This window comes from Notamacropus eugenii, chromosome 1 (assembly GCF_028372415.1).
Source record: "Notamacropus eugenii isolate mMacEug1 chromosome 1, mMacEug1.pri_v2, whole genome shotgun sequence".
In the NCBI taxonomy this organism is placed as follows: Eukaryota; Metazoa; Chordata; class Mammalia; order Diprotodontia; family Macropodidae; genus Notamacropus; species Notamacropus eugenii.
Window position 1 is genome coordinate 208,218,747 of NC_092872.1, and position 26,241 is coordinate 208,244,987.

The following is a 26,241-nucleotide window of genomic DNA, read 5'->3' on the forward strand; positions in this document are numbered from 1 at the left end:
TAATTGTTATTTAAAATGTGTGATTTAAATTATTTTAGTTAGATGATTAAATTGATCATATGATTAGTGATATAAATGATTATGATCATTTAGTGACTTAAAATATATCTATAACACTTTATATTATCCAACTCTTACAAGAATGTACCTGCTAAGTAAATTGGATATTTATATTGCTCAGTTAGGATACACTCTTCCCTGGATAGTGCTGGATAACCTCTGAAAAATTCTTACTCTTTAGCTACCTTTTTTTAAAGCTTTCATGTAGAACCCTACACTTATATGATATGACAAAATCTAGTTATAATGCAGATAAGTAGTTGCACTTATTTTTGGCTTTCATTATACTTTTTATTGGGCTAGGGTGGTTTCAAGGACACTGTAGCTAGGGTTATAATAACCAGAGTTTTGCCTTATAGTACCAGAAAAGTAATAATAACAGCGCATTTATTTAGTAGTCTATCTGTAATGCCACATTAACCCTGTAGTAATAATATTAATAGCTAACATTTATATATAGCACTTTAAGGTTTGCAAAGCATTTTATATGTATTATCTTATTTGGTTCTCACAGATACCCTTTTACAGATGAAAAAGGTCAGGTGACTTGCCCAGGGTCCATAGGTGGGCAGTGTCAGTTGCAGGATTTGAACTTTGGCTTTGTTATTTTACTGAACCCCAAATCTAGTACTGTAACCACTGTACCACCCAGCTGCCTCACGGAGTTGTGAGGGTCAAATGAGATCATATATGTCAAGTGCTTTGTATACCTTAAAACACTATCTAAATATCCATTACTAGTATTGCCTTGATTGTTAACCCCAAGATATCCAGAGAAACAGAAAACATTCTCAGACTATTGAGATTTATGGAAAGACTCAAATGAGAATCACATTAGATGAGATGGTGGTCTTGAGGTTTCAGTTTTCTTTATTGGAGGGATGGTGGGAACTAGAGCTGAAAAACCCATTGGAGATCATTGGGTACAAACCTCTCATTTTACAGCTGAGGAATCAGACTCAGAGAAACTATGATTTGCCTAGGGCTGTGTAGGCAGTAGGTGGCAGGGTCAGAATTCAAATGTCATCTTCCAGTTCCAGTATGTACTTTTCCTACCATCCCAATTACATGGACAAAACCATAGAATCATCACAGTATCAGTGCCTCCAAGTCTGTGGTGTGCCCTGTTTGGATCTTTAGATTCTTATGTACCTCCATACTTGAAGACCACCAATTTAAATTATTAGAATCATAATACTGTAGATTTAAAACTAGAAGAGTGGCTTAGACCAACTCTCTCCTTTCAGAAATGAAGGAACTAAGATACAGAAGATGAGTACCAGAGGTGAAATTTAAACCCTGGTCCTTCTACTCCAATCCAGTGATCCCTCAACTGAAGCCCAATTCAGCATTTATTTTTGTTTTTTAATCCAAGGTATGAACTATTTCCATTCATACTTCACATATATTTACTTATAGTCTAGGTTGATATTTTCATGCAGGTTAATGAAGGAAATACATTTATTAGAATTTCAAATGACGTTAGTTAAGACAGTATTACTATCAGGAGATTTGAATTCTAATGCCAGTTTCACTACTAACTAACCAGCCTTGTCTTTGCTTTTATTTCTATACTTCTTCAAGTCTCACTAGGCTGCAATAAGGAAAAGAAAAAAAAAAAGGAAAAAAGTAATTAGAAAAAGCTATATAAATGTAAATTATTGTTTCTCATGAAAAAGAAACATGATGAAGGCAAATGCTTTACAAGGGATAAATAATAGCTATAGTAGGAACTTACTCAAAAAATAGAACCCTCTTTAGACATGGATATGCATCATGTCCTTGTCGACTAGGCACTTGGCTACATTAGGCAGGGTGAGATAGGACTGAGGCAAAATTGGAGGTGGAGTGATATTGTAATCTAATTTAGAAATCACCATATCATGAAACTGTATTTAAGATCAAATAACAAGATGCTAATCCTGAAGAAGAAAAAAAAACTTCAGTATTCACTTAGGGAAAATACTATTTTTGAATGAGAGTATACTGTAATTATGTGTGTATTAAGTTTATGTCTATTAAAGTGATCTTTACTTTTCATTTTAGGGAAGATGTAGAAAAAGTCAAGTCATCAGGAGAATGGAAAGAGGTCCATGATTTTTATCTAACAACATTTGATTCTTTCCTGGAGCTCAGTGCTACATTTAAGGTTAATTGATAGTTTTCTAATCCATGTTGTACTTTCTTAATTTAAAATTCTTCACAAAAACATGATTACTTTGCCCTTTGCCTTGTTTTCTGCACTTCAGAATTAAGCAGCTTTTAAAACAAATGTCTTTGAACTAATGATTTAAATCCTATACAAAAACTATTCTGGTCTGTTATTGGTACAGATATTACTCTATGGTTCTTTTTCAGGCTTCAAAAATGAATATATATGCATATATACCCACATATGTATACATATAAATAGCTTCATTTTCAATATAAGTAATTTTTTATAAAAAGATTCTTTTACACCATCAGAACAAAAAAGAGTAGATATAGTTTCAATTTTATTACTAAGAACTACTTTTATAAACTTATATGACATATTCGACTGTTTAATTGATTCATCTGTTTAATTGACTTTGCAGAAAGATGCCAATGCCCCATTCAATACCATTGAAGATTCTGGCATTAATGCCAAATTTGTGAATGCTGTTTATGATGCTTTACTAAATACTGTAAGTATTATAAAATAAATTATTTAAAATACACATATATAAATGTTCTAAAGTGTTTAGTGAATTTATAAGCTGTAGAATTTAACTTTTTTAAACCTAAAGATAATAGATTGGGAAATTACCTATGTAAAGTGATATTTAAAGCCATGAAATTCATTGAGTTTTTCAAGAAGAGGATAAATGGAGATCTCAAAGAATAGAAAAGTACAACTATGCACTACTTAAATTCAGCTGTCATCTTTATTGGTGATGCACAAAGCAGTGGCAGACACAGAAAGGATATAAAATACATGTGCCAAAAAGTTCTGCCAGTTGCCCATTTTCTCCACAAAGAAGCATACTTCCTGACTGTTTACGTAATTTAAGAATATAAGTTTGGGACTAGGGCTAGTTCTGTTTTATACTTAGCAGAGTAAAGGAGGCTGCAGGGTTTTTTAAATGTGTCAACAGATGCCTATTAGATATAGCAGTCAAATGTAAGCTAGGTTAAGATGCGCTAATAGTTTAGAGAGTTGTTCTAGAGGTGAAGAAGGCTACGCTTGTCAATATATCAGTCAAATCATTCTCATAGTTTGACCAGCAAAATCAGGATCAGGTTGGAAACGTTGTTAGATCTGGAAAGGTCTTGAATATAAGGTTAAAGAGTTTGAATTTTTATTCCATATACATTTGAGAGCCACTGAAGATTTTTGATATGAAGAAGTAGTTTTTTTTAATGAATCGCAGAGATGAGTATTTTTCTTGTCATACACCTTTTACGAAAGCACAGCACACATAAAAAATTGTCCTTACCAAGGTTTTAGTATGTTAACTGTGTTAAATATTTTTATTTAAATTAAATAATTCATTAGAGTGACATTTAACATTGTTTGAAAAATATGTTGTGCAGCATGTTTTATGTAAAAATATTTAATATAATGCATTTATACAAAATGTATTATTAAATTGAATAATATTTTAAGATTTTTTCCATTACTTTATAAAAATTCTCATCTTGCCATTTTGGTTTTAATTGCATCATTTTGTGACAATTAAGAACAAATATTTACATAACTTGGGCAATGCTGAAGGGGTGTTAGTACAATAAATTATATGCAACTTTAATTTTTGCGTTAAATATGGTCTCTTTTTATTTGTATTCTTGTCATATTACCCTCATGGGTTGTTGTTGTATTTGTCCTTCATTCTCGAAGAGGATCATGATATCAAGATGATGACATGACTTGCAGTGGACTTTGATTTGAGTGAGGGAAGGCTGTGCAAGGTCACCAACCTCACTTTCTTCTCCCGAGCCATCTGGGTTCAGTGGCCTGATATTCATCAGGACGACTGAAGATGGTCCAGGATGCAGTGTGAGACCTGGCCCTTTCAGGCTGAGGTCTTATCACAATCTTACTTTGAGTGAGATACAACCATTCAGTGAAGAGGCTTCTTTAAGTTACTCAAGGGATGGCCCCTTTAATAAAAAAAAAAAATCAAACTGGGAGGGAAAGACTCTCAGGGTTCCTGGGTAAAAGAGAAACAATTGCTATTTAGATATTACATCCACTCTGTGCTAGGTGGGTGGGAACTTATTGTCCAATGCTCCAGAGTACTTTGGGTTTAAGGCTATCTAGAAAGAGAATGCAAAACCTTTTTATTTTTCTTACTGTGCTATAACAGTATTACAGATCAAATATAGTTTTTTCCCAGTTAAAACTATAAATGTACCTAACATAAAAAAAGTAATTTTTTTCACATAGTTAGGTGCCAACATTTTGGTTTTCTTTATTTTATAGCCTCAAGATATTCAGAAGTCAGTACTGAAGGGTATCATTAACAGTCTATTAAGAGAATGGAAAGGGTAAGTATATTATTTATTTTATAATTAAATTTTAACTCCCTAATACTAAGTAAGGTGTTTATAAGTAGCTTATACTTTTAAAATATCAAATTGAAATATTTCCATTTAAGGTAAAATACAATATTATTTAATAGGGTTTTTTTTCTTAGAAATTCACCTTAATTTCTCATTAAACAATTTCTAATACCATACCTACAAAATTAGTTATTCTTTAATGACAACATGAGCCATCCAAATTTTTTATAATCCTGTTTTGAAAATAAATGCATCATTAAAAATTCCATTCTAATGCTTCAGAACCTAGAGAAAAGCTCTTAGGATCATAGATTTAAAGTTAAAGGAACTTTGGGACAATCTCCTCAAACTCCTTCATTTCTCACATGAGGAAACCAAGGCCTAGGTAGGTCAATTGGCTTTCCAAAGGTCATAAGGTAGTAGGTAGCAGAACTGGAATTCAAACCCTATTCTCTGACTACAAATCCATCCTGTCTTAAAGACAAATTAATTTGTTGTTCCTTATTTGCACAACAGATTTGCAGGTGAAAAGAAGTACTTTGAACCTTGTTAGAATAGAAGTAAGGCTGGGATCCTTCTGTGAAGCCTTGGCAAATGTCCGTTATTTTGATTGTATGTGTAAATTATCTTGTTATCGCATATCGCAAGAGAGATGGTGTACATAACTCATAAACAAGTAACCATGGACAAGTCACAGTCTCTCAGTTCCCTACATAACTCTCTAAAATGGCAAATTATGGATGAGTTGTTGATCTGCATTGGTAGGTGAATTTTTCCACAGCGGGTATTATCCAAACTGATGAAATCACATATCCAGACTGTCCCACAGTGCCATTCCCCCCTCTCTCAATCATAGAACTGCTGTTATAAATCATTCTTCTAAGAGGAATTGTGTGATGCCTTATTGGAGAGAAAAAGAAAGATAGATAGATTGATAGCCTAAAATAGAAAATGTTTAATTTTTCATGGGGATTTGGACCTGCCAGTCCTTTTACAAAATGAACCAAGAATAGTTGATGCTTCAGACAAGAAACAGACACTTTCTGGGCAAGAGTCTTGAAGCAGGTAGATATCAGGGAAATTTTCTCCAGCCACTGGAAGGAGCTATTATGATGTGAAGAGAGGTACTCCAGAGAAGGTATGACCCTGGGCAAGTCTCTCTGGGTCCCTGTTTTCTCATCTTTTAAATGTGGAGGTTTCACTCATTAAGGCTTTTTCTATGATTCACTTTTATCCACCATCAAAGCTACGTGTCTATTAGTGAAGTGATAAGATGCTAAATCAGAAAAAGAGGTGAAGAAACAAGGTTTTGCTGAAAAGTAGAACCAGCCTTAACAACCAGCTACTTATTGCTCATCACGCAAACCAAACCCATGTTGGAGGAGTGAATCAAATGTAAGACCTTCCATGAGCCCAGTGCCATGTGAACTTTCAGGAAAGCAAGCAGAAGTATAGCTGCAAGGTAAGTGAAGGATAATCTGGATCCCAGGGGCAAATTAAAAAAAGCCCTCCTTCATAGACCAGGGAATGCATGAGAGGAGCCAAAAGGCTGTGGGTCAGTCAGTAAGTTAGCAAGCATTTATTAGTCCCCTACCGTGCTAAGGCTGGTGATAAAAGGAAAGACTGTAGGGAGTTGTACAATGTAGTCCAGCAACACAGCCAGAGCATAACCAAGGAGGCTGTACTAGGTAAAATATTAAGAAGCAGATTCAAGGCCCAGGGCCTCAACCTTCCAAGTCCTGTCAGCCAATCAAATTGAGCGATTAAGCTAGAAAAAAAAAAAAACTTGTGCACTTAAATTTGTTTCTTTATTTTTCCTCTTCCACTTCAACTGAGCAAATTAAATACATATCATGTAGGAGAAAACAAGACAAAAAAAAATCCCTACTCTTAAGGAGCTTGTTTTCTACTTAGAGGGTGCAACAGGTCCACACATCGGCTCAGGAGAGAATTAATAACTGAGAAGATTTGGGAAGGCTTGCTTCCCCAGGAGGAGGCATCTGATCTGAAACTGAAGACAGAACAGGGCTTTATGAGGCATCAGTGAGGAGGGAAAACACTCCAGACTGAGCCTCAGCTTGTGCAGAGGCAGGAGATGAGAGTCCTGTGTTTGGAGAATAACTCACAACCCAATTTGATTAGAAAATAAGTATGAAAAGGGAGGTCGGTGACAGATTGTGGAAGGCCTAATACCTAAAGCTGAGGAATCATAGAGTTTGAGAGTTGAAAGGGAGCCCAGTGGCCATGTAGTACAACTCATCACCATGCTGAATCCCCACAGCTGATAATGGGTTCTCCAGTCTTTGCCAGAATGCCCGTTTCTACTAGTTGTGCCCCCAGGGCCAAACAGAGCAAGTTGGATCCCTTTTCCATGTGACAGCCTTTCAAATAGTCGGAGAACTACCATGAGTTTTCTCTCCTCCAGGCAAGACATCTGTTGTTTCTTCAAACAATCCTCATTTGTCATGAACTCAAGGCCTTTTGTCCTGTTTGCCCTCCTCTGGACACTCCCCCATGTCTGTCCTTCTTAAACTGTGTTCCCAGAATTCCTGGTATTGAGCACAGTATCCCAGATGAAGTCTGACAGCGTGTATGGCAGGAGTTCTCAGTCTGGGGTGTGAACTGTTTTTATGAAATAGTGTGGTAACTATTTCCCTTTGTAATCCACTCATTTTATTTTATGCATTTAAAGATCTCATTCTGAGAAGGATCCACAGGTTTCACCAAGCTGTCAGAGGAGTTGTTGACATAATTTTGAGAACTCTTGATATTGTGGGACTATTGGCCCCTTATTTCTGAAAGCTTTTCTCCTTTTAATGCTGCCCAAGAGCACATGAGCTCTCCTAGCAGTCAGAGCACACTGCTAACCCATAAACAACTGCCATCTATCAGTACCTCTCTCATCTTATACTGAGGAAGTTTGGTTTTTGTACCCATGTGTATGACTCCACATTTTGAGTTTCATTTCATTGAATGCAGCCCAGGCTAGCTTGTCAGGATCCTTTTAGATGCTGACCTTGTCATTCAGCGTGTTAGCAATCTATCCCAGCTCGATGTCATCTGAAAATTTGTTGGGAGAGTCATTTGTGTCTTTATCTAAGTAACTGATTAGAAAATATTAAATAGCACTGTGGGTACTCCACTAGGGACCTCTAGTCATACTGACAGTGTGTGACCTGCTCAAGTTACTTAAGTGAGGTCTACTTCCTGGAACCCCATTTCTTCACCTGTAAAATGAAGAGGTTAAAAAAAGAGACCTTTTTTTTAAAGGGGGTCTCTTTTAAACACTAATCTGTAATCTTATGAACTCTTTTAATGTAGTCATACAACCAATTCTAAGTCTAACTTGCAATGAGGTTTTGTTTGCCATGTTGTATTGCTCAGGTAGTATTCCTTGGCATGTTAGGAGAGCTCACTTCCAGAATGGTATGAATTGATTATTCACATGTATATTATGTTCTTAAATTGGGTGTTCGAAGTTGAGTAATGTCAGTGTTGAAATTAGTCATTCTAGGAACTCCTGTAAAAACTTCAGTGTCATACCATGCATGTGCTTTCAGCAAATTAGGCAGTGCCTACATGATAACACCCACTAAAAGAAGTTTCACAGTGAGTCTTCTATTGCGCACAAAAGTTTTTTTGTACTATACTTAGTGTCAAAAGAAATACAAGAATCCTTTTCAGTGTAACATTTTTGAAATTGGTTAGTTTTAAGTCTTTTCACCAAACTTGGCAATCTGATTTGAAAGTTTCCTTGGTTTTATTATAGATTAAGTTTTATTCTAGTTCTCCAAAGATTATCAGAACTACTTCAAGTGGTTACTTCAAAGTTTATAAAGTAGTAATGTACAGTAATCAGTCAATCTACAAATGATTAGTACAGAGTTATTATGTGCCAGGCACTACCTTTGTGACCTCTGACTTCACATTTTAATTTGCTGTTGACCAAGTCACACTACTAGTATAAGTCTTATAGTAATAAAAACATTAAACTACAGAAATTAGATTTAGGACTGAACTACTAAGAACTAAAAGGAAGTACTATACCATTATTTATATTAAACTATATTTTTCATAAAAATTAAAATTCATTAACTCACTTATCAGACATAAAAGATGAAACAAAAGATGACCACATAGCACAAATCAAAAAAATAAACTTTAAGTAGAGAAAAGTTGCCTTGTTCTTCAACTTTACTGTGTTGACTTTACTTTGGTCCCAAGTTTTTCTCACAATATTTGAAGTAGTAAAAATATTAGTAGCAGTAGTACTAGTAGTAGTAGTAATAGTAGTGGTGGAGTGGTGGTAGTAGTAGCAGCAGCAGCAGTAGCAGTAGCAGTAGTGGCAGCAGAAGTAGCAGTAGTAGTCAGAGCAGTAATAACAGTAGCAGCAGTAGTGTAGTAGTAGTAGTAGTAGTAGTAGTAGTAGTAGTAGTAGTAGTAGTAGTAGTAGTAGTAGTAGTAGTAGTAGTAGCAGCAGCAGCAGCAGCAGCAACTACATAGCACCTACAATATGCCAGGCACTTTGCTCAGTAAGTACTTTGCAATTATTATCTCATTTGATCTTCACAACAACCCTGGGAGGTGGGTGCTGTTATTATCCCCATTTTACATTTGAGGAAACTGAGGCAAACAAAGCCTAAATGATTTGCCCAAGTGACTGAGGCCAAATTTGAACTCAAGCACTCTATCCACTGTACCACCTAGTGGCCTCAAGTAGTAATTATGGGTTAAGGAGAATTTAAAAATATCTCGTTAGCACCAATTTGCACTTACCTCATTGCTTTGAGCCACAGTGTCTGGAAATAACCTGGTCCACTTCTCTCTTGGTTTTCAGAACAGCAAATCTCTGCTCAAATGTGCCATTTCTTTCTGGAGCAGTCCATAGCCATACTCTTTTCTTTATAGTTTGTGAAGAAGCATGTGAATGAGTGTTCAACCTGAAACATACATTTAAGGTTATCTAGTCCAGCCTCCTCATCTGGCAGGTAGGAAATGGAGGCCTAGAAAGATTCCTCATGTAATTATTTGGGGGACAAAATAATAGTAGATAACATCTTTATGCCTGTCACTCCTTGTCTAGCTAACCCTTCCCTTCCTAACCCCAGCAGTCGTAAGCTCCTTTGGCATGACTCAGTTCTTATGGCCAACCTTTACTGACCAATTCAGTAGGGATTTAATATTCATCATAGTCACTGATCAGATTTCTGTTTCTTTTCAGACCACGATCAAAAGATGATCTTAGAGCATATTTTATACTCTTACAGGTAAGACAATAAAAACTGAGCTAAGTGATTCAGGTCATGTAAACCTGTGTGTATAACACAGTGCAATAAAAATATAAACTGTTCATTTGGGTGAGAATATCTCACTGTTTTAGAGAACTGAAATCATTTGTGAGCTAAGACTGTTGACAAATTTGTAAAATGAATCTTAGTCAAAGTGGTTTTAACTACTTTCATTGCCGCTTGCACTTTAGTTGCACATGTGACCAGAACACAGTGTAAAAGAAGCTTCTCTTTTCCTTCTTATATTTGGCCTGAGAGTTAAAAAATTCCTGCTCTTTATTTACTTTCTCGTAGTTGCTGGATCTCAAACTTTCCTATTTCTTCTCAGAAATGTTTGAGAAAGCTGTTTTGTGAGAAACTATAGACTTTTGTCTACGTACGGAACTTTTGGGAAGAGGAACGTATGAGGAACACAGAATCATTGTAGGGGGAGCAATTGATGTCTATAGATACAAGCATCTAAAATTTGTTTTTGTTTTGTGGTTTATTTTTTTAAGAAAGAAAGCATATATACATCTTATCTAATTAAGATTAACATTTAATTTAATTTAAAATTAAATTAAATTTAAATTAAGAACAGCATGAAAGAAATGAAAAGTTATTAAATTCATTTCTATACCATGAATGATTTAAAAAGAGAAAAAGGGAGGAGGGAGGAGAAGAGAGTAAAAGATAGGAAAAGATAAAGGAAGAAAAAAAGGAGCAAGAGATACAGTAGAGGAGAAAGAACAGAGCAGATACTGAGACAGAAGGAACAATAGACAGGGATGGAGAGACAAGGAAAGTTTCTACTCTTGTCATATCCATCTGTTCGTTTGAGTTATGAACCTCAGACTAAGCTACTTATTGTGACTTGTCTTTTGAAAATCTGTAATCTAGCCATCTCCCTTCTTTTTCCAATTTCTGCTTTTCAACAATTGAAATTGTCCTATGGAATTCTTCTAGGTGTTTTTGTACATTTTGAAATAATGACCTAGGTCTTAGAAAGTTACTTCAGAACCTTAGAAGCATTTGGAAATTTACTTTTTAGTTTACTTACCTGTATTTGAAACATTGGTATTTAGAAGTTGACATATAGAAACTATCAATTCAGCAACAAAACAAGCATTAAGTACCTCCTGTGTGCCAGACACTATGCTAAAACAGGTCATTTCCTCAAAGAGTTTACAATCTAATGAGAGAAAGAATATGTAAACAATTACATAGAAACATGACATATTCTGGATAAATTGGAAATATGTTTGGGAAATTAGGACATACATGCACAGTAGTTTAAGTTTGCATTAAGAATCAGCATTTACTTTCCAAGTATTTTTGTCAAATTAGATCTTATTTTTAGTTGAGTCCTACTTCAGCAAATATGAAATCTAATCAATATGAACACTTCCTCCATCAGTAAATATCACAGACTACTTATGCCTTCTCATTCTGTGTAATTGTGAGCTCCTTTAGAGCAGATGTCTTTTGCCTTTTTTTTTTAGCCCTAGTGCTCAGCATGGTACCTGGTACATATCAGTAAATGTTAATTGACTGAAGGACTCTATGTCAAACCATGACTTGTCCAAAGAGGATCTGCCCAAGTTACTAGAGACTCCTTTAACTTTCTCTGGGGAGGAGTGTAGCACTTGAGCTGTCCGCTCTGCTGTCCCTTACTGTGCTTCACCTCCCTTTACAGTTAGATGTTTCCTAGATGATGTCTGTTACACCACTTCTTACCTGGGAGTGATTGTTGGTAATGTGCTGTAAACTACTTAGACCCATCCTGGGTATTTTACCATTGCCCCTTGGTTCCCTTGGGATTTGGATGCTTTCAGGATTGTGATGTTCTGTGATTCATAGTCATATATAAGTTAAGTCACAGTAGTATTGATAAATAATGATAGCCAATAAAAAATAAGGGGGAACTTCTTAAAAATAAGAGGGAGAAAGATAGCTTGAGAGAGGGAAAGGTAAGGGACTGAAGGTTTAATGTTATTATACTCTACAGTTGCTATTATACTTTGCTATTCGTTTGAGCTATAGGCAGATGACTAAGTTATTGTAATTATTGTCTGAGATTCTGAGATTTATTCTCCATCAATTTAACAGTTTATTCTCCCTTGGAAAATGTATAATGTTTCCCATTCCTTTTACTCTCTTTTCAAAATTTTTTTTAATGAATGTAATTATTTTCCCTAAAATTCTAGAGATTTTCTGTACATTTTGAAAAAACAATTTAAGCATTAAAGGATATTCACCTGATATTTATGTTTGAATTTGTTTTCCTAAGCTATAATTTAGCATTAATTTCATTTTATTTAGTATATATTTATTTAGAATGTCATATATTTCTTTTTAGTTTTGCAAAATTTTAACAGAATGCCTATAATGTCTTTTGCAGAATCCTCAGTTTAATAACACATCTACTTATGTCATCTATGCCCACTTGCTACGACAGATAGCTACCTTAGTGGAAGCGGACCACCATTTCCTTGTTCACTGGTTTAAAAAGTAATTTTTTCCATGATACCGAATGTTCCTAGTGTTACTGTTTGAATCCATTTGAAAGATTTAAGAATAAGATGCATTTGAATATTTTCAAATATAAATAACATTTATAAATTATAGTGCTTCAAAAACCTGTTGTAAAAGCTACTATGCAAAGATATTATAAATGCATGTACTTTAGTAGAAATAGCCAATTTTATATCATTTTGAATGTCTCTAATGTTTTTTTGTTTTATGAGACCAATTTCTATTGCCAGTTTTTCAAATATTCCAGAAATAATGATTTGACGCAATACCTTTATCTTCATATAAAAACTTTACTTTTTTTTTTTAACCTTGCCCATTGTTAGTTACTTAGAGCCTTAGGGGAAGGAATATAATATAATGTGAAAAGTAGAGGCAGAAGACCTGGTTCTTGGCCTAGTATAGTTACTTTATTAGCTAGAAGGCCTTGAACAAGACCTTCTACCTCTCTTAGACTCGGTTTCCTTATCTATAAACTTAGAAAATTGGTATAGGTGTTTTCCAGGTGTCCTTTTCACCTCTAACATTCTGTGGTTCTTCCTAAAAGATAATCAAATTCAGATTGACTATTGTAAGCCATTTATGTGAGATCTAATTCTCTTATTTTAATATACTATATCTACTTTCAGAATAATTTTTATTTTTTATTTAAAAAGCTGAGAGGCAAAAAAATCTCAAAATTAGAAAGCAATTAAAGTAAAAAAGTCTAATACACCATTATACCTGATAATCAACTTTACAATAATCATATTTTGGTGTTTATTTCTTATTTAATTAAAAACATTATTTAAAGAAGTTTATATCGTCTCTAATTCCTCATAATTTAAAATATTGGTGTAATTTTAAAAGAATATTAGAAATGTTTGCATGTTTTGTCCAATAAGCATGTCACCAAAATGTAGAAAATGTTGAATTCGATTGGAATTATTTCAAAAATCTTTCCTAGGTTATCACAAAAGAGATTCAAGCAATTGGTAGACAGATTGCTACAGTTTATTTCCTTACGCCTGTTTCCTGCAAAGCCTGAAGAATTCCCACCTATGACAAAATGTTCCTGGTGGATTCCATCAGCAGCCAAAGTCTTGGCTTTACTTAGTAGGTTTTTCTTCTGCTGATTTTATTTTGTATTTATTTAAGTGAATTTAAGTATACTATCTTTCCCTGAAGATTTCAGTGTCCTATACAGATAAACTTAAGATCTCTCACACAAAGAGAATTGTGAAGTAGCTTTTATTTCAGTGGTAGTTTTCTTAATAAATTTACTTGAATAATAAAGTACATTCTTAAATATTGTACTGGATTATATCCTCCTTTGTATCAGTGAGGTTTCATTGGCATACTATAAAGCCTGCACTTACAGCTGATCACCTAAACTGGATTCCTAAGAAAAGAATTTCCATTACTTTACAAGGAATCATGGAAGACAATGATTGAGGTTGGAAAACAGTGTATGGGAATGGTGGTATGTGCCCTTTTCTGCTGTGATCACAATGGTGTGTGTGTGTGTGTGTGTGTGTGTGTGTGTGTGTGTTATGTGTTTGTGTATGTTTGTAAAGAAATCTTTGGCAGAAGTTTCCACTTAATTTAAAAGCATTCCTTGCAAATGGAGTTTGAATTTATTGAAATAAGAATCTCCTAACAAAAATAACTTCTCATTTTGTACATTAAAATACTTTATAGCAAAAAAAATAAGCACATGAGGATCATGCCAGAAGTTTTCTTTTCAGATGCTGCAAACGATCTGGTCCATCTTCCTCTTATTCCTTATACTGATTTCTATAATTCTACATTGGATCATATTGATCTCATGGAGGAATATCATACCTGGCAGTGCTTTGGAAACTCTCGAAGGTAAGACAGATAAATGATCAAATGCAACCCTTTCTCATCTGATCATGCATAGCAATGGAAAAAAATGATTTAATTAAAACATAGTTTTGTCATTTACTTTCAGAAGAAAGGCCCTATTCCAACCTAGTATAAATAGATTATAAAAGAGTGTCCATTTAACGCAGTGACTTTTTAGGTAGATTTCCTGGGATAGTTCACTAAAAAAAAAGAAATGTTTTTCCTTAATCTGTTTTCTGTTTCTGTTTTTGAGCAGGTTTTCCTTCTGTCAGTATCCATTTGTTATTTCTATAGCTGCAAAAAAAATCATTATTCAGAGGGACTCAGAGCAACAGATGATAAGCATTGCCAGGGTAAGCCAGATCATAGAAAAAGTTATATGTTGTCTATAATCAATACAGTGAACATGCTTTTTGAATTTTCCTAGCATAATTGGTGAAACTTCCAAATAAACTTTTAAAATAGTGGATGCTCAGATAATCTCAGGAAGCTCATGTTGAACACAAACCTCTGTTAGAATTATGCTTCACAGAATCTCAGCCCCTCAGAGGTGTAAGGGACAGTCAAGAGTTTATCAAATCCAATCTGCTCCTGTGTAGGAATGCCCTCTACAGCATAGCCACCTTCAGTGACAGGTATTCCAGGGCCTCCCAAGGCTGTCCATTACTCTTTTGGACAGCTCTCAGTGTTGAAGTAGTTTTTTCTTATAAAATCTACCTCCCTGAAACTTTCAACTTCTTCTCCTCATTCAACCCTTTAGGGCCAATCAGGGCAAGTCTCAAAGCTACATGGCAGTTCTTCAAATTCTTGAAGCCAACTAGCTGTCATGGCACCCTTACTCACAGTTGAAGTCCCTTCCTACACCTGAACAAAAATTCCCTCTACAATGTACCCAACTCTTCTCCAGCCTGGCCATCCCTCATTCCTTAAGACATCCTACCATGAGAGGATATTTTTTTTTTTGCCATTTTGGTTGTCCTCCTCTTGACCTAATTCAGTTTATCAATTCCCTTCCTAAAATGTGACACACAGAACTGAACATTACATTCCATATGTGTTCTAATCAAGACATAGTACAGTGGGAATATCAACTAACTTTATTACGGATACTATTTCTCCATTACTAAAGTCCAACTTTGAATTTGCTCTTTGGCTGCCATTATGACAACATCTTATCAGATTTTCAAAAGTAGTAGAAAGAGGAAATGCTGAAGTATCTGAACTACATCATTCCAACCTTAAGTAACCAGTAAAATGTTGACTAACAATATAGTGACCATTTTATGTCTTCATAGGCATATTCTGAAACAATTAGAACATGTGAGACTTTCACAAGAAAGCAAACATGTCTTCCAGAATATCGGAATATGTACTGAAGAATTTGAGGAGGAGAGGAGGGCTCCGATATGTGTCATACATTCTAAGGAAACTAGAATCAAAATTTATTAAGCCCTAGTAGATTTAAGATGTTGTGCTAGAAAAGCAAAAACGGGTGGGGGGAGAGGTGCTGCCTTCAAAGAGTTTACAAGGAAGAGGGGAGACTGCATTACAGAAGTGGTGTCAAATAGAAATGGAGGTCACTGATACATGTATAAGGATCCTTGGGTCATGTATTGATTTAGCTTTAAAATGTAATGTTATCTATTTTTTTAGTGTTTTTGGTTATTTTGTTAAATATCTCCTAGTTGCATTTTAATCTAGTTTGGCTATACTTGGGGATGTTGCTAGCTGCTAACAGCCTGGGTATGTTTGATACCTTTGCATTTAAGCATCATAAAATAAATGACAACTTCTTTGTGTCAAGATAAGAAAGGCATGCAAGAAGTACTGAGCTTTCCCATTGTCTTCAAACACTTCAAATTGCTGCCATTTATTATGTTATAGATGGCTTGCTGTGGGGCTTTCTTTTTTCTTTTATGTTTCAATACATATAGCTAAGAATGTGAAAACTTGACAGAAGTATTTCCTGTATTCATTAGACTTACTACCATGAAGTCATTCCCCTTCAAGAGTGTTAAAATTGATTTTATGAATCAAGATGACTATCCTAGAGAGGCTGCCCTCATCTGTGCATTCTTTACATTCTACAAAGGCAGTCCTGGACCCATTATTGGAACTCATTACCCACATTTTTTCACCAAATCACTAAAGCTAGCTTGCCAACATCGCTTATTCTGTCATTCTCACTTCAAGTAGGGTGAGGTGAGATGGGAGATGAGAAGAGGAATTCTGTCATAAGGACTCCCATTTTTAGAAAAGAAGTCTGATTAAAGTAAGGTGTACATTACTTCTAGTTGCAGCTACTCCCCCTTAGGGAGCCTACTGATTAAGCCAAATGAATTTGTTGATTGGTGGAAAATTTCAGGCTGTATAAGAGATGTTTTGGAATGGACCCAAGGAGAGGATTTTTCCTTAAATCAAACTATTCAGACCAGTCCACCTATATGTAAACTGAGCCCTGGGATGGGGGAGTTATGAGTCTCTCAACTCCTTCTTTCTGACAGGTGATAGAGCTGGGACCTGAAAATGTTTCTTTCTCCTTCTAGGACTATCTAGTAATACCTTTTCATCAAAAGAGAAAAGTCATTCATTGCTTTACCTCCCTCTTCCCCACCAACTTCCTCTATGGTCCCCAAGACCTCATTTGTTCCAATATGATATTTGCCAATAGAGAAGAGAGAAGTATTATTATTCCACCTTAAGTAAACTGAATTCTGAGCACCTTGTTGTCTTCTATATGCCACTTCCCAAACATATATGTCTTCTTGGTGATATGGCTTCTTGAATTATGACTTCTTGAAGGTGGCTTTAACCAGAAAATCTTAGAATCCCTCTACTGTTGAATCTTCTAGAAGCATAAACTCTCAGAGTTGCAAGATACCTCGGAGTCCATCTAGTCTAACTTACACCTAAACAAGAATACCCCCTACCAAACTCTTTGGCATATGATTTCTTTAACTGAAGTGTAAAACTGCATTTATCTCCATGAAATTTCATATGATTGATTAGTTATTCAACTTCTTCTTGAATACCTCTGGTAATGGAGAATTTGACTATCATTTGAGCTGGCCCATTCTACTTTGGGACAGATCTAATTGTTATGCACTGTTTCCTTAGAAGGAACTGAAATATGCCTCTCTACCACTTCCATCATTGTTCTGACCTCTGAGATAAAAATAAATTTAACATTTATATTATAGTCAGGTAGGTGACACAGTGGATAGAGCACCAGCCCTGGAGTCAGGAATACCTGAGTTCAAATGTGACCTTAGACATATACTAACTTTGTGCCCTGTTCAAGTCACTTAGCCCTATTTGCCTCAGTTTCCTCATCTGTAAAATGAACTGGAGAAAGAAATAGCAAACCACTCCACTGTCTTTGACAAGAAAACCGTATGGGGTCACAAAGAATTGGACATGACTAAAACTAATCAACAACCACAATTATATACCACTTTAAGGTTCATAAATCACTTATACAGTATCTTATTTGATTGTTAAAATGTACACACCATTATTATTCCTGTTTTATAGATGAGGAAATTGAGGCGGAAAGAGATTATATAACTTGCCCAGAGGCATACATAGTGAGGATCTTTGACAGGATTTGAATTCTGGTCTTCCCACTCACATGTAGCACTCTATCCATTACATCATCTAGCTGCCACAACAAATCTGTCTTCAGTCAGTCTTCAGTCATTCTCCAGTCATCTAGTGTATTTCTTCTTTCTACCCAAAGTGCTGCTATAAATGTTTTCTTATTATGTAAATGGAATCTTTCTATCTGTGCCATCCTTGGGTTATATACCTAGCAGTGGGATCTCTGTATCAAAGGATATGGGCATTTTAGTTACTTTTATAACACAGTTCCAAAATGCTTTCCAGAATGGTTGGACCAATTTAGAGCTCCAGGTTAGAAGTTGGAACAATTTAGAGCTTTTTAAGTGTATCTCTTTTTCCATATCCCTTACAATAATAATTTCCCATCTTCTGCCATCTTTGCCAAATTGTCTAGATATGAAGTAAAACCTCAGAGTTGTTCTAATTTGAATTTCTTCTGTTAGTGACTTGGAGCAGGCTTTCCTATGTTTGCATTTTTCCTTTTGAGAACTGTTTGTTCATATCCTTTTGGGGAAGAATCCAGTCTTTCAGCCAGTTCTGAACTCACCTAAATGCTATCGCTTATCACACAACTCTCCATCTTGTACACAAGTCTATCATGAAACACTTTGTCAAATGCCTTACTGAAATTCTGACATATATCATTCATATTCTCCTAAGCTTTCAGTCTGGTAACCCTGTTAGAAAAAAGTATATGAAGTTAGTATTACATGACCTCCTGCTTATTCTCAGTGACCACCTTTTTCCCTCCAAAATGTTCATAATCCATACCTTTAACAATATGTACCAAGGAGTTTTCCAGGAATTGAAGTCGTAATTACAGACTCTTAGATTGAAGGATTTATTCTTTTTCTGTTTTTGAAAACATTTGCTCCTTTACAGCCTTGTGTCATCTCTTCATTTTTCACAGTTTTTCAGAAATTAATAACAGACTTAGTGACCACATCGAATCCTTTCAGTTCCCTAGAATGTGGTTCATCCAAGACTGGCAACTTAAATTTACTGATGATGCCTAGATATTCCCTTACAGCATTCTCAATTATTTGGTGTTTCAATTCCCTGTCAATAATCTTTGTCCTAATCTTTTCTCATGATGATAATTTTCCTTAGTATAAAAAAAGAAGCAAAGTGAGGAATAAATAGTTAGTCCTCCCTTCTCTGTGTCATCATTCCTTAACCCTGGAAATCCATCCTGGGGAGGAGCCAAGATGATAGAATAGAAGGAAAGAAATACAACTAAGCTTTCATCAACAGTCCCTCCACAAAGATCTAGACAGACTGAATCCTGACTGGAAAATCTAAGAAAAGATCACAATGACTCATTTTTTTCCAGTCTAAGTTGGCATAGGGAGACAAACAGAGAGGTCTATGGATACTGGAGATGGGATCTAGCCAAGAACAGTCATAGAGAGTATTTTAGCTCAAGGACTGAAAGAGGACTGAGGCTCTTCACTAGAGAAAGAAGTCCCAGGACACAGAGGAGCCGGACCTCGTACAAAAACATATGCCAAGTGGCAGTTCTGCCTCTCATTACCTAGTTTTGAATCATAAATAGAAGGAAGACTGAGGAGGGGGCCTTCTTCTTGGTGTTGTATTCCATGGCAAGAAGTGATCATTGGCCCTGGGCTATCTACTATGCAAGAAACAAGTTAAAAGCCAGCAGCAGCTATGGGTCTCTAACTCTGGGAGAGAACTGGAAGTCTCAGTTTGAGCCTCCAATCTGAATTCAGCAGCAAAATAATCTGGGCAGGAAATCCAGACAAAAAGGAAGCCTGTCCTTCTGTTACTCTGGACTATCAGAGCTTTCCAGCTGGCTGATTATGGTTAAGTTTGGAAACAGTCTATTGAAACTCAAACCAGGGATAAGCCCACAGCTGTGTTGCTGAGAACCAAACCCAGGTCAGAAGCTTTCAGAGCTCAGACCAAGAGGGCTGTGGTCAGACTTTGCTCTGGATCCAACAACTTTGGTAGCACTGAAAGCTTGTGCCTGAGCTCTTTCTGAGATCCTGGAATAACATAATACTCAATACCCCAAAGAAAGCAGCACTAGGATCTAAGAGGACACAAACTTAGCCCAGACATTCCTTCTAGAAGAACACAGAGCCCTACCCTAACATAAAATCCAAAGTTAGAAAGTAGGTTGGAAGAACAAGGGAAAAAGAGAAAATCCCACTATAAGAAGCTATCATGGTGATAGGTATATTCAAGACACAAAACTGGAAGAAAAGAATAACTTCAAGACATCTATAAGCAATGCCTCAAAGAATAATATAGCTTGAGCACAAGTTCAACTAGAGTTTCTGGAAGAGATGAAATGAGTTTTTAAAAGAATTAAACATATGTTTTATAAATGAAATAAAAATGCTGGGGTGAGTGGGAAATTATAAGAGAAATGAAAGTCATCAAAGGAAGTATAGATCTAGCAGCTTAATACAAGAAATATGAATCTTACCCATACAGCAAATTCCCTGACAATGAGAACCGACTGAATAAAAACTAATGGCTCCATGACACAACAAATAGTATTAAAACAAAGAAGACTGAAAAAATAGATGAAAATATAAGATATATCATAGCCAAAACAGTTAACCTGGGAAGCAGATCAAGGAGAAAAAAACTTAAGGAACATTTGACTTCCTGAAAGCCTGGACCCCCAAAAAGAAAAGCCTGGACCTCATGTTTCAAGAAATCATAAAACTCCCAGAGTTCTTAGAACTAGAGAGCAAAGTAAAAATAAAATCCACAGGTTATCCCCTGACAGAAACTCTAAAATAAAAATTCCCAGGAAAGATATAGGCAAAAACAAGAGCTAATAGGTCAAAGAAAAAATACCAAAAGGAGTAACAAAGAAAGAATTCCAGTACCAAGGAGCAGCAGTCAAGTCACACAAGATTCAGCAGCCTTCATTTTGAAGTTGCAGAGAGCTTAGAATATATTTCAGAAAGCAAATAGGGTTACAACCTAGAACAACTTACCCAACACAATAGAGTGTAATCATAGAAGGAGAAAAATGGATCTTTAATGAAATAAAGGACTTTCAAGCATTCCTGATAACAAGACCAGATCTGCATAGAAACCTTGAAATATAAACACAGAAATCAAGAGAATATTTTTAAAATGTAAAATTGAGCAAGAAATCATAAAGGACTAAACAAGGATAAATAGTTTACATTCTAATATGGGAAGAAGGTAGATGTGTCCCCTCAGAACACAATTGTCATCAAGAGCCATATAAGGAATCTAAGAAGACAAAAAACTCAAGGGTAGTTTTATTATGTTTTGATTATCTTAAATTAAGAAAAGAGAAAAGGAATGTATTACGTGGAGAAGTGGAGAGGAAAAGAAGAGTGGGAAAAGTTCCTTCATATAGTCAGAGTTTTCAAGTAGAACACTACAGCTAAATCCAGATTACTGCAAATAATAAATCCTCTGAAGTGACTGCATGTTTTAGAGCTTTCACTATTTGAAGTTATAGTTATGAAAAATATGTTAATTGGTTGCAACCCAATAAAAATATGCAGTGTGAATTAAAATAATTCACCCACTTCAGAGGGGTTCATTGTTTATACTTGTCATGACCTGGTTGTATACTGTGCAGAAAGGATAGGAGAAAAAGAGTATTGAGTGAACTTCATTCTCAGAATTGGTCAGAGAAGGGAAGAATACACCAATACACACACACGTGGATACAAAGGTACATTTCATTCAGTAAAGAAACAGGAGGGAAAAGGGAAAAGGGAGAGAAGGAAGAAATTGCAAGAGGGTAGGTTAAGGGAGAGAGTATTCATAAGCAAAACTAACTAAAGAGGATAGATCTCAAAAGAAGGTTTAAAAGAAAATAGAAGAACGTGTCACTGAGCCTCTTAGTGAAGGAAAGAGAAGAAGGGCAGAGGAGTGGAAGCAGATTGCACCAAACCTAGCGCATTGGCATTCTGTGCCTTCTGCTTTTGGGCAGCTGGGTGGTGCAGGGGATAGAGCACCAATGCAGGAGTCAGGAGGACCTGAGTTCATATCTCACTTCAGACACTTGACACTCACTAGCTATGTGACCTTGGCCAAGTCACTTACCCCAGTTTCCTCATCCTGGGTCATCTCCAGTCATCCTGAGGAATGTCAGGTCTCTGGATTCAGATGGCTCTGGAGGAGAAGTGAGGCTGGTGACCTGCACAGCCCTCCCTCACTCAAAACAAAGTCAATTGCAAGTCATGTCATCATTTCTCTGATGGCATGGTCTTCTTTGGCAATGAAGGATGAACACACACTATGTGCTGTTATCTCTCTCTTCTTTTTTATAAAGAGGAGGCAGGAAACAAAGACAAGGAAAAGTACAAAAGAGCAAGGTAGAAGAAAAACCCAATTAATTATCGTAATAGTAAATATGAATAGGACAAAATCGCCCATAAAATGTAAGAGCATAGCAGAAAGGATTAGAAAGCAGAATCTAATAATATGTTGCTTATAAGCAAAGGGGAAAGGAAGAGATTAAGCATTTATGTAACACCTGCTATATTCCAGGCACTGTGCTAAGTGCTTTTTACAAATATTATCTTATTTGATCCTCACAGTAAAACTCTAAGGTAGGTATTATTATTATCCCCATTTCATAGCTGGGACTACTGAGGCAATCTTGGGGTTAAGTGACTTGCCTAGTGTCATAAAGTTAATTCATGTCAAGGCTGGCTTTAAACTCAGGTCTTCCTGACTCCAGGCCCAGTATTCTATTCACTGTGCCACCAGCTGCCTTCAAAAACACACTTGAAACATAAAAGATTCACACAGAGTTAAAGGACTAGAGCAAAAATCTGTTATGTTTCATGCAAACTGAAGATGTAAGAACTACAATCAGTCCAATGGCCAACCTGAATTCCAAAGGTCTGATGATGAAGCATGATACCCAAACCCCAAGAGAGGTGATGAACTCAGGATTTGGAATGAGACAAACATTTTTGGACATGGTCAATTTATCATAATGTAAGAATGTGTTTTGCTTGACTGTGTATATGTGTTATGAGTTTTCTTTTTCTCTCTTTTATTTTCAAAGAGGGAAAGAATAGGAGGAATAGAGAAATCAATACTTGATCATTAATAAAAAGTAAAATAAATTACCATTTTTATCCTAACTTTGATTTTCTTTTTGCTTTCAACATAAAACCCTTTTTTCATTGTCCTTATCAATCATTGCCTGTTTCATCTTGCTCTGAACTTTGACATTTGGCAATATTCTTTTTTTATGTTTAAATTTATTTATTTTCAGTTTTCAACATTCACTTCCACAAAATTTTGAATTTCAAATTTTCTCCCCATCTTCCCCTCCCCCCATGTATTCTGATTACACCTTCCTCCAGTCTATCTTCCCTACTGTTATCCCTCCCATCTCCTTCCCTTTTATTTTCCTGTATGGCAAAATAGATTTCTATACCCCATTACCTATATATCTTATTTTCTAGTGGCATGTAAAAACAATTTTTAACAATACTTTTTAAAGCTTTGAGTTCCACATTCTCTCCCTTCCCCCCTCTCCACCCACCCTCAGTGAGAGGGCAAGCAATTCGATATAGGTATATACATGTGTAGTCATGCAAAGCACTTCTGTAATATTCACTGATTGAAATCCATTCACTTTTAAATCTACCCTCCCAAAGCTCATGGTGTGTATGTATCAGACTATGTCCAGCTTTTCTCTAATTATTGAATATGAAGTTTATAAGTAGTGTGGTCATATCCTCCCGAGATTCCTGTTACTTCTGTTTTTTACTAGTTCTTTTTGGTAAAAAAAAATGAGGCCTTGAAAAAAGTTATCCTTATTACTTCCTACACTTTTTGAAGAACATCCATATGTATATGTGTATGTATATATGTCAAGAATTTATCAGTTGCCCTACTTTTAACAAAGAACTCCAGAAGATGTCTCTCATTGCTATTATATTGTGCCTCCATGACAGGTTTTCAATGTTTCCTGAGCCTATCATCCATTTCCTCCCTCTAGCCTGATGAGCTGTAGCAACATCACTTCTTTTTCTCCCTAACGTATTCCCTTATCATTCTTGATCTAGATTGCTACTTCATTGATCTTTTTTCCTGATTTGTTCCTTTTGAACAATGTACATATTCTGTCTTCATATTCCAGTCACAAGTAACAATCCACCAGGCCTCAGTGATACCTAGGAGGATGAATTTACCTACTTGCATCCATATTTTAGATCCTGTATTTTATTAATTACACACATTTATCCAAAGACATTTGAAATGGACATCTTTTGCCTCCCTTCTTGGATATTATCTCCTAAGAAGTATTGTTTTTTCTTCTGAATCTTAGTCCTGTATTTTGTACTTGCCACTCTCTGTAGTAGCCACTTTGTTGATGGCTCTGACTTCAGCACTCTTGGTCAGATTGTGCCAGTCAAGTTTATTTCAACCTACCATTATGAGCTGTGTACCATCAGTGGTCAAGAGCCCATCATTCCTTTTGTAACACATTCTCTCAAAGTATACCTCATTCTCCCATGATTTCTTCCTAACCAGCTATTTACTCTTGCAGAAGCCTTCACTCAGACTTTAAATTACTTTCCTACTTGTTTCTACTAACCTTCCTATAGTTGACATCAGAAATACTTTCCAAACATCAGCTCTTCATTTCTCTGCACTCTCCCTAGACCCAGTGCCTGATTGTTTTGTTTTGTTTTCTCAGGGTTGGGTCCCTTATTCCCCAGGTGACTGTCCAAGGCAAAGATTATAAGATATACCCTGGAAAAGAAATCTTTATTCCTACATCCACCATCCCCAGAAATTTGCCCATTGTGTAGTGGGATAAAATTAGAACAGCTGTTCTCTGAGAAAAGCTGGTTACAGACAAAAGCTCAGGAAGTTTGGCTTTGGACCCTCACACTTCCCTTAACTCTTTATACCCAGTTACCATGTAGCAAAAATATTCATGTATCAAATACATGATTATTAATGTAATCAATATGCATATCATTAAATTTGTCAAATTGAATTTGTTGTCCATTTCACTTATAAATTTTTGATTCTTTGTGATACTTCAAACATCTATAATTTCATCTGTGGGTTTTTCTTCTGCCTATGTGGATCATGAGCCATTTATAACTTAAAAAATGGCTTTCTAGAGTTACTGTTGCTGAAAAAGTTATCTTTGTTTTCCTGATTCCTTTGGACTTTATCTTCTTCCTTCCCCCTTTCTTCCCTTCTCTTCTCTTCCCTCTTGCTGGTGATGAGCCTCTCCAATTTTAGCTTGGCTATTCCTTGAATAAATAGGCCCATATTCAGAGCTTTTCCAACTTAGTAAGACTTTTAAAAATTGGAGCTCTATTGGCATAGCCTCAAAGAATACAGGGTCCCCTTTAATACCATTATGAGACATATGAATGTAAGACTTTAGTGGAGGATAATGACACTTGGTTCTATATCTGGATACGTAGTTTATTGCTTATTCATCATGATAATCTCTTCATAGCTTACAGTGAATTGTAGTGTTTATTTTTTAATAAAAATATAGGAAAAATAAGGGGTTTTTTGTGTCTGACTTGAGAAAATAAAAAGAACCTTAGGAGCATAATTAGTATAAAATCTAAAGATTATTTCCTTTGGTACCTTTGTTCCCAGAAGGCAAATATTTCTTTTTGTCACAACCCAGGAAGAAAGCTTTGAGTGATTGATGATATACATAGTCAGCCTTTACTGATCAAAGGACTCAAAAGGGCTATGAGTATGAGGGTACTAGAAGAAAGTTCATTGATTATGCCTGCCAAGAGAGTTCCAAAACCCACACTGCCCCTGGAGAAAGATTTTAATGTATTTTTTAGTAGAAAAACTCACCCTTCATCTTGTGTAGATGCTGAAACCCAATAGTGTTTAGTTGGAATAATTCAAGGAGTAGTTCCTATCACTAACTCTATGGTGCTTTCTTCCTTGTATTTGCACTCGTAGTATTTAATATTGATTTTTAGAATTTTTCCCTTGACCTATGATTTTTGATATGGGGAGGGAGGGCGGGAACCTAAATCAAAACTATGCAAATTTTTTTCCAAATTTCTCTTAGCAGTTATCCATTTGTGAGTAATTTTTAGTTCCTTAAAGAGTATCCAGAGAAAGAACTGATAAATAGAAGTACATACAGAGTAATTTTACATATATAACTATTTGTGTCTAATGGTAGCCATCTCTGGAGGGGGATAGGGAAGAAGAATAAAAAGAAATTTATTTGATAACTTTATTATATATTTTAAAAGAATAGAAAATTGTGCACAATAGATTTGCAATTTCATGTGCAATCATCTTTTTTATTTTACTATGTTATGGAAATGCATACTTTATTCCATATTTTTTTTTAGAAATTAAAAAAATGCATCAGATATGAACCTTGCCACTAGCT

At 35.6% G+C, this 26,241-nt stretch overlaps 1 protein-coding gene across 2 annotated transcripts in view; it reads left to right on the forward strand.

Moving 5' to 3' along the window:
* HECTD2 (HECT domain E3 ubiquitin protein ligase 2) overlaps positions 1-26,241 on the forward strand; it is a 118,563-nt gene that overhangs the window by 57,611 nt on the left and 34,711 nt on the right. For both annotated transcript variants that reach the window (XM_072625132.1, XM_072625129.1), the window contains exons 5-12: positions 2,107-2,209; positions 2,637-2,726; positions 4,505-4,569; positions 9,806-9,851; positions 12,253-12,362; positions 13,330-13,478; positions 14,111-14,234; positions 14,488-14,584. In XM_072625132.1, the coding sequence (XP_072481233.1) occupies positions 2,107-2,209; positions 2,637-2,726; positions 4,505-4,569; positions 9,806-9,851; positions 12,253-12,362; positions 13,330-13,478; positions 14,111-14,234; positions 14,488-14,584 (784 nt within the window). The remainder of the gene's footprint in view (positions 1-2,106; positions 2,210-2,636; positions 2,727-4,504; positions 4,570-9,805; positions 9,852-12,252; positions 12,363-13,329; positions 13,479-14,110; positions 14,235-14,487; positions 14,585-26,241) is intronic.